This window comes from Kogia breviceps, chromosome 1, assembly GCF_026419965.1.
Source record: "Kogia breviceps isolate mKogBre1 chromosome 1, mKogBre1 haplotype 1, whole genome shotgun sequence".
In the NCBI taxonomy this organism is placed as follows: Eukaryota; Metazoa; Chordata; class Mammalia; order Artiodactyla; family Physeteridae; genus Kogia; species Kogia breviceps.
This window is the reverse complement of record NC_081310.1, coordinates 51135980-51148100: the sequence shown is the minus strand read 5'-3', so window position 1 is coordinate 51148100 and position 12121 is coordinate 51135980. Positions and strand designations below refer to the sequence as shown.

Genomic DNA, 12121 nt, shown 5'->3' with positions numbered 1-12121 from the left:
TCAGCAGGCGGACTCTCAACCACTGCCGCGCGCACCAGGGAAGCCCAGTTATTCCTTTAAAATCTAGGCTCTGGTATTTACTAGTGGTATAAACTCTGCTTCCTCACCAGTAAAAGGGGGAGAAAGTAATAGTACTTACAAAAATGTGTGAAGATTTAGTGACATGATATTTGTGAAACACTTAATGTAACACCTGGTATATAGTAAGCAACGATTATTATGGCCTGCCCGTTTTTTTTTTTTTTTAAGCCAATTCCCAGATTTGCAGCCTGACCTGGTAGGAAATTTTTTCAGGCAAAGTATCCTAATCTGCATTGGTTAGTTACTGACACTTAGCATTTCAGGTTACTATACCAGTCAGCGAAAATATTTTTGCTTTCTGATAATTTAGAAAAAGTTCAGGGAAATAATACTACCAGTTGTGTTTGAGTACCTGCTTAACACAGAATTTAAACCTCCCTTTAAAAGTCAAAAGAATAGGATAACATATAAGTTACAGTAACAGTGTATCAATAGTTGTTGACTGTAACCAAACTATTAGAATTTCAAGTAATAATACTCAAGGGAAAAATTGATCTGATTTGTGTGCACTGTAGATCTCAACTACTTAGCAAGACTTTTGTGCTATGTAGATGGTAACAACTTTGAACCTGCAGAAATAGCAGTTACTGGCTGTAGGGAAATGAATGTTTTGTAAGAGTCCCATTTAGAAGAAATGAATTCATTCTTCACCTGTTTGAGGTCATCCTTTTTGTCAGGCTCTTGTTAAGCTTTTATCTTGAGTAATACTATAGACTGAGCTGAAAATGAATTGGTAAGGCCATTTTTCATGGTGTTATTTTCATGGCAGTTTTTATAAAATGAACTCAAGGAAAGAATCTGTTAGGTAAAAAAAAAAAACCCTATAGAAATACCTTTGGTTTTGTGAAGTGAATTGTTTCCATATTAAAACTGGTTTTTAAAATGTTTACATGTATATAAATCTGATTGAACTTTTAAAAAAAAAACCATACTTGTAGTGTAAGCATAGAATTCTTTAAAAAAACTTTCATATGCTGCCCTCTTGTGGAGAAGATCCACTAGTGAATACTTTGGACTAGCTGGATCACAGAAATTTTCTGCTATAAACAATGTTGATAGCTCATAATAACATGATAGACACAGTAAGAATAGACACGATAAGAACCTTCAGAGGATAATTAGAATTCTAGAATTTAATTGCTGGAAAGAATCCTAAGGAGCTTGTCTTATCTCCTTTACTGGGAAGCTCTGTCTTAGTGAAGTTGTATCCAGCAAAAGTCACTAAAGCTTGTTGGTTTTAGAGTTAGGGTCTTGTATTCCCACTGTTATTTCTTCTTAGATTGAACTTTAGAAACTGCCACTAAGAGCATTTTTCTTTTGTTCAGATATGTAAAGGTAGTAATAAAATCTCAAATTATTATTTTGTAGGCCATTTGATGACCAGTCGTCAGGCACAGCTGGTGCTGATCCTGTCAATGGCAGCTCTGCACACCACCAGGAAGGAGCACCTAATGGTACAGGACAAAAGAACTCCAAAGATTCTACTGGGAAAAAAAGAGAAGAGCCCAAACCAGGCCCTAAAAAACCCAAAGAGAAAGTGGATGCACTATCACAGTTTGATCTCAACAACTATGCAAGTGCGTCTCAGGTCCCTTTTATATATCTATCTGTTTATCTGTTACATTTAAATAGATACTGTAAATAAAGAAGTCATCAAAAAAGAAAGAGTTGGACTTCAAGGTAGAGATAGAGGCTGGTTATGAATCACCAACTGATATAGCTTTAACTGAAATAACACCAGCTTTTAGCATAGGCTTGAGTGCTTGATAAAATTCTTGTTAAAGATAATCCACAGAGTTTCACTGTTCTTCTTTAAAAAAAAAAAAAAAAAGGAGGAAATTAACCACCCTACCTTGCTAAACAGGTGTGGGGAAGCACAGAAAACCAAATGTGAAGATGCTTAGTTATATCCGTACATATTCTGTGTCTCAAAGGAAAGAAATGTTAACCTCAGTGAGTTATGACCTTGATAAAATTGGCATCTAAGATACCATAAATAGAGAAAAAAATAATAGGATGGGAGATAGTGTTGCTATGGATAAATGCTTTCAGAAAGCCATGGACTGATAGGATGTCAAATATGAAGGATAACACAGCAAGAAGGAAATATTTGATGAAGAAGTTAACAAGGAATCTCTATGAGTAGACACTTGTATTGATACATGTAAAAATGTGCTATTTTCGGGCTTCCCTGGTGGCTCAGTGGTTGAGAGTCCGTCTGCCGATGCAGGGGATGCGGGTTTGTGCCCCGGTCTGGGAAGATCCCACATGCCACGGAGCTGCTGGGCCCGTGAGCCATGGCCGCTGGGCCTGCACGTCTGGAGCCTGTGCTCCGCAACAGGAGAGGCCACAGCAGTGAGAGGCCCGCGTACAGAACAACAACAACAAAAAAAATGTGCTATTTGCCATTCATTCAGATGAGACTTAAGCTGGACATACTGAATAAGATTGAGAGATTTACTAAGTTAAGACCAGATAGTAATAATGGGAAACTTTGGTTAGGTACTTTTGTTATTCCCGTATTAAAGGTGTAGATGAGAGTTTTCTTTCATCTAGTTAATACTTATTTATACATACTAAATTTGATTTGGGCCCAGGACTTTGGCATTATTATTTCTAGACCAGTGGTCCTCAAAGCGTGGTCCTCAGACCATCAACATCACCTGGAAATTTGTGAGAAATACAGAATCTTGGGCCCTACCACAGACCTACTGGATCAGAAACTCTTGGAGTGTGAAGCAATCTGTGTTTTAACAAGTTCTCCAGGTGATTCCGATGCACGCAAACTTTTGAGAGCTAATTCTAGACTACTATTTTAGGATTCACGTGAGAAAGAAATAAACTTATCTTAAGTGTGCATTTTAAGAATTTTTAGAACTGTGGTTCTTAACGGGGATGTTTCTGCATTTGGCAATCTCTGGAGATATTTTTGGTGTCAAAACTGGTGGCTGGATGCTGCTGACATCTTTGTGTGTATAGGCCAGGAATGCTGCTAAACATCCTACAGTGCACAGGACAGCTAGCTCAAAATGTTAATACTGCTAAAGTTGGAAAGTTCTGATTTAGGGCAAGTGATTAAAGTAAATCCATAGGAAGCTTGGATGCTAATCTTATTGTGGTCCATGAGAAGAGATTAACATCCATCTAAACACCACATTTGGAAAATGACAAGTGAAGATTACAAAAGTCCACAGAATGTGGCAGATTTCTCAAATATTTGTTTACTAGTTTCTCTTTTTCCAAACAACTTCTGGAGTAGAAATTTTGCAAAGTATTATATTATTGGATTAAGACAATATAAAAAGGTAAGAAGTCAGTTATTTCTGAATTGATAATGGAAATTGAGCTATTAGTTTTAACTTGTTGAAGTTAATTTTAAGAGTCATCTTTAGGTTCTTTTCCTAAAAATGTTCTATAATTTCCTAAAAATGGTCTTCCTAATAATGTCCCGTTAGCCCAAAATGTTACAAAGCACCAGGCAAGAACAGGGTGTTGAGAACAAAGTATTGTTCACATGACCGTAAATGCTTCATGTAATTGAGTGAACTATTCAAAAGGTTTCTAACGGAGCTCTTAGGCAAGAAAATTAAAATAATGAGTGATGGCATGACTATGAAGATGAGCTTTAAACACACACACTTTTTAGTTTAAGTGAAAAACCGAGACAAATTTAGAGTTATGAAGAGGTCTCTTCACAAGTCTGAAATACTGGAGTGCATGACCTCCTTAGAAATGTTGGACTAAAACCTTGCATTGAGATGAGCATATGCTCCATTTTACACAGTTAATTTCTTTTTTTTTCTTTTGACATCTTTATTAGAGTATAATTGCTTTACAGTATTGTGTTATACACAGTTAATTTCTTAAAGGATTTAGAACACAAGTAGAAGTGTCATAGATAAATCAGAATCAATTGGTTTTTTCCTTTGAAATTAAATTTTTATTAGAAAAACAATAATAGTTGTAGGTTTATAAGGAGTGAAAACCAGTCTTAGTATTTATTTTTTGTTTCCCTGTCAGTGTTTCTATAAATGCAAATTTTTAGCGATTTAAAAAGAACTGTTTGCCAGTAGATTCTCTATGATCCGCTCCATGGTCATATTCTCTTGCCAGCCCCCGCAAGTTATCACCATCCTAAATTGTATATGTATCACTCCCAAACGAGTATCTGTTTTTATTATGTGTTTCCCAATCAGAACATATTATATATTTATATTTGCAAAATTAAAATAATTTATTTGAATTGCCTCACCCTTTTCTTATATTTTTTGTGCAAACATTATACCTACAACCCAAAATCACATCACCTGGACTATTTTTATTTTTCTTCTAAGTATTAGTTAATGGATCTAGATTTCTTACACTCACTGGAATATAGAATAATTTAACAAGATAGCCGGAATAATTGTTAGACAATGAGTTGAAAGTATATCTTGAATTATTCTTCCACTGGGTTATTATGATGTATGTACATCTATGCCACTTTACATTCACATGGAACTTTAACATGTATTTCATGTTTTTAACAGCTCCACATTATAGACAATAGTCTACGTAAACTAGAGGCATTAAGAATCATAAGACCAGCTTAGTTGCTCAACACCACACTGTTAGCACATCAGCCTCTCAGAGCTTATTACATCCTTTGAAAAGGGGAAACAATAGTAATACCCACCTCTTAGAATGGTTAGATGCAAATGAGATAAAGTACTACGTAGGTCTTTACAGCACAGCACAGCACACATCTTGAGGCTGGGAGAGGTAGAGGTTGAGTGATTTGACTATGATAAGACAATTTTGATTTTTCTTTTTTAAAAAAATTTATTTATTTATTTTTGGCTGCATTGGGTCTTCGTTGCTGCAAGCAGGCTTCCTCTAGTTACGGAGAGCGGGGGCTACTCTTCGTTGCGGTGCGTGGGCTTCTCACTGCAGTGGTTTCTCTTGTTAAGGAGCACGGGGTCTAGGTGCCTGGGCTTCAGTAGCTGTGGCTCACGGGCTCTCTAGCGCAGCTCAGTAGCTGTGGAGCATGGGCTTTCTTGCTCCACGGCATGTGGGATCTTCCTGAAGCAGGTCTCGAACCTGTGTCCCCTGCATTGGCAGGCAGATTCTTAACCACTGTACCACCAGGGAAGCCCTTGATTTTTCTTTTAAAAAACAAGGCATTACCACTACATTGCTTAAGAAAACAAGATGTGTAATATATCAGTCAAAGTAGATAGTCTCAGGACTTTTATTTTTAACCTTGTTTACGAAATCTTTTCATATATCTATGAAATCTTTTCAAATTTAGCTGCTAAATGGCCATTTTATGGTATGGGAAATGAGTTACATACTATGAGTTATAAGAACTAGATCTTTGCCATGTCTTTTATTTTTTAATCACTACTGGACTAAACATTTCTATTTATCTTTTCAGTTGAAAAAAAATATCATTTTAAATCTTTTTGTATATCTGTAGGTGTTGTTATAATTGATGACCATCCTGAAGTAACAGTAGTTGAAGACCCCCAGTCAAATTTGAATGATGATGGTTTTACTGAAGTTGTATCCAAAAAACAACAGAAACGTTTACAGGATGAAGAACGCCGAAAGAAGGAAGAACAAATCATACAGGTTTAGCGTTTCAATTTGTTGCTAGTTATTAAGATTGTTGCCCAAAATATATTAGGAAATGGTCAAGGTTTCTATCCACCTATAAGGTCAGGGCTGCATTTATTTTTCAAGTGTGGAGAATGACCTGATTTTTTACAACTTTAAACCATTTTTAACCAGAATGAGGTAAATTTTAAGTAGAATGTAATCACTAGCTCACCATTTGCCTTAAAGAAGACCATCTTTACATTATTTCAAAATATATCTTATTTGCCCCATCTTACTTCATTGCAGAGTTAAGGTTAATTTTAAATCATCTTGGAAATTTAATGAATACAGCTGCCATGATCTCTAATAACTTGCAGATTCTTGACCTATACAAGTTTCTGTTGTAATCTAAATTAGTTCATTGAAATACATAGTATGAATCACGATAAGTTATTTCCTTTAAATCAACCCAAACACCCATTTTACTAAATGCTGACAGAGGATAAAAATAAATAGAGCACATGGGTCATAGTGATAAAGAGCCCTAACAGATGAGAGGGCTTAAAAGCAGGAAACACTGTAGAAATCCTATGTGGATGGTAAAATTGAGTTTAATTGAATATAATTCTTGGGACTAGATATTTTCAGAAGTCATTTATTTGTTATTGTTTAGGAAGATACCTTAGTGCGTATTTTATATAGCATAATACCTAGCAACACTCCCAGGATTAATGCTTCTGTGGCAAACATGAGTTAAGTCAGTAATTTTTTGTCAGGCGGGGTCAGATTTTGCTGCCAAATGAATTTAGTGTGAATTTCCTTAATTTCTTTAATTTCAGAATAGTGGAAAAGAGATTGTGGACCTGTATATCAAGAATATATAATACATATTTGTCTTTTTTCCCCTATAGCGTCTTGTAATTTAAAATCTCATTGGCAACCTTGATGTTTTTATTCTATCAAGTAGCTATTTTGTAAAGTAAAGGAGCTAAATTAGCAGTAGATAGCTTTGTTGGAATGTCTATGTATGAACTATTACTTTCAGCTGTGTTACTGACACAAATGATTCCTGCAAATTTTTAAAGGTCTGGAATAAAAAGAATGCAAATGAAAAAGGAAGAAGTCAGACTTCTAAGCTCCCGCCAAGATTTGCCAAAAAACAGGCTACGGGAACCCAGCAAGCACAGCTTCCAGCTTTAGCTCTAGCCTCAGCTCCAGGTCCAGGTTCAACCTCAGCTCCAGGTCCAACCACAACCTCAGCTCCAGTTCCAGCCTCAACCCCAGCTCCAGTTCTAGCATCGCCCTCGGCTCCAGTTCCAGCCCCAGCTGCAGTCCCAGTCTTTACCTCCACCTCAGCTCCACTCCCAACCTTAGCCTCAGCCTCAGCTCTAGTTCCAGCCTCCACCTCAATTACAGCCACAGCCTCCTCTCCAGCTCCACCTCCAACCCCAATCCTTGCCTCTGCTTCCACCCCAGCCTCAGTCCCCATCCTTGCCTCAGCCTCTATTCCCATCCTTGCTTCAGCTCTATCACCAGCTTCAGCTCCACCTCCAGCCACCTCAGCCCCAGCTGCCCCCACCTCAGCCTCAACTGTCCCTGCCTCAATCCCAGCCCCAGCCCCAGCCCCAGCCCCAACCCCTGCCCTAGTCCAAGTCTCAGTCCCAGCCCCTACTGCCCCAGCCCAGACTCAGGGACAGACTCACAAACCAGTCCAGAGTCCACTACAGACTACAACACAGGCTTCAAAACAACCACCTCCTTCAATTAGACTACCTTCAGCTCAGACACCTAATGGCACAGATTATGTAGCCACTGGAAAACCCATCCAGACCCCACAATCACATGGCACTCTTACAACTGAATTATGGGATAGCAAGGTGGCCCCACCAGCTGTGCTGAATGACATCTCTAAGAAATGTAAGTGTGCAAAAAGAAGTGAGGGGTGGGAAATGGCATGGGAATTGGGGGTTTGTTTTCAGTTTTATTTATATACTCAGTATGTTTTTTCCTAGGCATTTCTTTTTTCTCAGGAAGCAGTAACAGTAATCTTTTCTTAGCTTCCTTTCTTAAAACCTTTGTTTCTAAGACAAGTGTGTTATATTTTTAACAGCCGTATTTTGGGGACACAAGTTTGTGTTGATAAAACAATAGTACAGTGTTTTGGAGGAGATTATATTTATTTTGGTATGCAAGAATCTCTTTAAGTATTATATATCATGTGAAAAGTCATTGTTTTATTATCTAGCTACCATTAAAAGAAAGGGTTAAATGGATTAAAGATTATTAGCCTCTAAATTTTAATGCTCATATTTCCTGTGGCTTCTCCTTCTCAGTAGGTCCCATTAGTCCACCACAGCCACCTTCAGTCAGTGCATGGAATAAGCCCCTAACATCATTTGGATCAGCTACTTCATCAGAGGTAGGAACAGACTTAATAATGGCTTTTGTGGGGTTAGTGTGGCAGAGTTTCCTTAAAACAGTTTCTCAAACTTTGGCATGCATCAGAATCAATCACCTGGTGAGTTTATTAAAGTAGATTGCTGCGACCCATGCCCAGAGTTTCTGATTCATTAGGTCTGGGCTAAGGCCTGAGTACATTTCTAATAAGTTCCCAAGTGATGTTAATGCTACTGAATCTCAACAGTTACAAGCTGCTTCTCACCTTTAGACATATTAAGGTTAACATTTTAAAAGTTCTAGCTTTGTGACACAGAGAGTATAAGTGCAGTTACTGTTTTCTGGACTGTTCTGTGTTTTTAATGATATGCATGTTTGAATAATCAGTATAATTACTTAGAAGCAGAGTTTCTGGGAGGTTGTTCTAATGTAATTTCTCAAACACGCAGTATTGGTAATTGGCTATTTAGGCCAGCAATTCTTCATTCATTGAACAAACATTTATTGAGCACTTGTGATGTATCAGGCACTGACCTAACCTGTGGCCTTAGAAAAAGTGGGTGGTGGTGTGAAAACAGAATAAAAGCCCCACGCTCATGGGTCTTCCATTGTAGTTGGGGAGAACCAACAATAAATAACACATAGAATGTTAAATGATGATCAGTGCTGAGGAGAAAAGCAAAAGCAAGGAAGGTGTATAAGGAATTTCCCAAGGGGTGTGGAGACAGCTTAAAATAGTGTGGGCAGAAAAGGCTACTTAGGTGACACTTGAATTAAAGACTTGAAGGAGGTAAGAGAGCATGCTATTCAGTTGTCTGAGGAAAAGTGAATTCCTGGTTCAGAGAATAGTAAATACGAAACCCTAACACAGGAGCATGCCTGGTGTGTTTGAAGAGGTCCATATGGCTGGATTGAAGTAAGGGATGAAAAGAGAACAGATGAGGTTGGAAAGATAACAGGTGGAGGATCTGGTAGGGACTTCAGGCATGATAGGAAGATAGTAGATAGTTTTGAGAAAAGAGTGACAACATCTGACTTTTTAAAAGACTATTCTAAGTAGTCTGTTAAGAACAGTCTGTGACAGCAAAGAGTAGATGGTAAATAAGATGCTGTTGCAGTGATCAAATGATGATAGCTTAAACCAGTAAAGTGACATTAAAAGTGATGAGAAATGGTTGGTTTCTGGGTATTTGAAGACAGAGCTCATAAATTTACTGATGAATTAAATGTGGTATGTGAGAAAAGGGAGTCAGTTATCTCCAAAGCTTTTGACTTGAACAACAAAAGGGATAGAGTTCCCATCAGTTGAGATTGGGAAGCTGTAAAGTGAATCATCATTAGGGAAGAAGATCAGGGAATTCAGTTTTGAACTTGTTAGATTTAAGATGTTTATTACACATCTAAGTGGAAATGTCAAGTAGGTAGTTGAATATAAGAATTTGTAGTTCAGAGAAGATAGTCTAGTTTAACTTCATAAATGTGTAAGTCATTAGATGGTGCTTAAGTGATGAGGTTGGTTGAGGTCACAAAGGGAGAATGAGTTATAAAAGTAGTTAGAAAAAGAGAAGAGAGTCAAAAACCGAGTCCTAAACTCAGGGAGTTGCGGGAGATGGAGAAGCTAAGTGATGAGAAAAGTGTCCTGGAATCCAAGTGAAAGATGAGTTTAAAGAGGGGTAAATCAAGTTTGTCAAATGCTTCTGGAAGGTCAAGTAAGACAGACCCTGAGAATTGACAGTTGGCCTTAACAATGTGGAGGTCACTGATGACTTTGACAAAAACAATGTTGGTGGAGCACTTGGTGCAAAAGCCTGGTTAGTGTGAATTTAAGAGAAAATGGGAGAAAAGATGAGTACAGTCGTCCCTCAGTATTGCAGCGGGATTGGTTCTAAGATCCCCCATAGATACCAGAGTCCAATGATGCTCAAGTCTCTTGTATAAAATGGCACGGTATTTGCATATATTTATCTCTAGATTACTTGTAATACCTAATACAATGTAAATGCTACGTAAATAGTTGCCGGTGTGCAGCAAATTCAAGTTTCACTTTTTGGAACTTTCTCTGGTGTTTTTTTGTTTTTTTTAGTCCAAGGGCGGTGGAGCCCATGGATGCTGAGGAAAGGCTGACTGTGTAGAGAACCTAGAGTAGTTTTGCCATAAAAGGGGAGCAGAGAAATGTCAAGGAAGATACAGTTAAGAGATTTTTTTTTTCTTCTTTTTTCCTTTCAGGGAAGTCTTCCTGCTGTTCCCTACCCCAAGTTCCCCAGTTCAGCTTTCTGACTTAGGTCTGGAGTAGGCCTCATCATCTGTTTTGATTTTTTTAAGTTCTGCAGAGAACTCTTTGTAAAAATAGAATTAAGAGTCACTGGATTCTGTATCTGAGATGCTCAGTTTAATCATTTTTCCTCTGCCTATTTGTTTAGACATTATGATTAATGAGCATTTCTTGTACAGAAAGTTGATTTTTCATTACTAATGAGAAGGATGGAGTAGAAAGTTTCTTTTCTTTATTTTGGATGAGTGTACTGGTTTAATAATTTTATTAAAATGTTTGGTCCAGGTTTTTAAATTGACATTAAAGTACAGGGACCATAATCTCTCGGCTGCAAAATTTTTGTTGTAGACATTCTACTACAAGTTGATAATACTAAAAGGATGCTTACGTTCTTCTTCAGCCTCTTGGAGCACCAAAATATTTTGTTGGTATCTCATTTTTCTCATGCATATTTTTCTTCATCCTCTTTATGTTCTTTATATTTTCTGGATAGAATGATTTTATCATCTCTCCTTGTCTTATGTATATTTTATAGACATTTTTTTGTTTCAGAGAATTTAATATTCTTCCTAAAATTGTCTAACATTCTCTAAGTCCCATTAACTATTTTCCTATTCATTTAACTATTTATAAGTTCTTAATTGTTCTGTACATAATATCAATAGCTTTCAGTTATTAAGTACTGCACCATTCTCTCTTCTAAGATTAATTGTACATTTATATTGAACTGACTAGAAAATTTCTACATTGACTAAAACTGATGTTTATTCTAAGTTATATCAGTACTGTTTGTAGTTGAAAGTGAATGTTCAGATATTAAAAATAGATCTGAATGACATGCCTTATTCCTACTGTTGACATTTTTATACTGATAAATATAACAATAACCTTACACAGTAGTTGAAACACTTAATTCAGGGGTAGCAAAAATGATATGAAATAGTGATTTGATTATAAGACCAAGGCCTGAAGTTTAACTTTGTCCCTAGTTTTGTCTTTTTGTTTGTTCTTCCATGAAAAGGTTAAGTACAGTTTTTGTGGTTTCAGTTACCTGCAGTCAACCACAGCCTGAAAATATTAATTGGAAAATTCCAGAAAAAAACAGTTCATAAGTTTTAGATTGTGCACACCCTTCTGAATAATAGCGTCATGAAATCCAGTATTCCCACCCACCCATTAGTCATTTAGTAGCCATCTTGGTTATCAAGCTGGTCGTTTTGCTGTGCTTGTGTTCAAGTGACCCTTATGTAACTTAATAGTGGCCCCAAAGTGCAAAAATAGTGTGGCTGGCAATTTGGATGTTCTCTTACTGTGCCTAATTTGTAAATTAAACTTTATCATCAGTATGTATGTATAGGGAATAAAACACAGTATGTGTACTGTTGAGTACTATCTGTGGTTTTGAATGTCCACTGGGGGACATTGTTATAAACATCCTCGGGCTTATAGAAACCCCATGTCATCTAACCTTCTGCTTGTCTATCTTCTGCCACTGTTCCTAATACCTGCTGTGTTCCAGCCTCACTAGTTTTTTGTTTTGTTTTTTTTAATTCCTGACCTTTACACTAGGTGTTTGCTCTGCCAGAAATACCTTCCACTAATCCCATAGTTTAGATTCAGTTTCAGTATGACCTCCTAGGGCCTTTTTCTATGCTTTAACCATATTTTAATTTTTGCGTATCGCTTATCTAACTTTTTAGTTGTTTATTTTCTTCATCCATTATAAGGCAAGTTAGATTGTTAGTGTCTGCCTGGATCAGCAACTAGCACAAAGAAGGTATTACATAAATT

The 12121-nt window shown here is 37.1% G+C and overlaps 1 protein-coding gene across 16 annotated transcripts in view; it reads left to right on the top strand.

Moving 5' to 3' along the window:
* The window catches only part of PRRC2C (proline rich coiled-coil 2C), a 98000-nt gene that overhangs the window by 60763 nt on the left and 25116 nt on the right, over positions 1-12121 (top strand). For 15 of the 16 annotated variants that reach the window (XM_059079386.2, XM_059079438.2, XM_059079359.2 and 12 more), the window contains 4 exons: positions 1450-1658; positions 5540-5694; positions 6747-7578; positions 7995-8080. In XM_059079386.2, coding sequence (XP_058935369.1) covers positions 1450-1658; positions 5540-5694; positions 6747-7578; positions 7995-8080 — 1282 coding nt within the window. The remainder of the gene's footprint in view (positions 1-1449; positions 1659-5539; positions 5695-6746; positions 7579-7994; positions 8081-12121) is intronic. The other variant, XM_059079342.2, reaches the window with a different exon arrangement.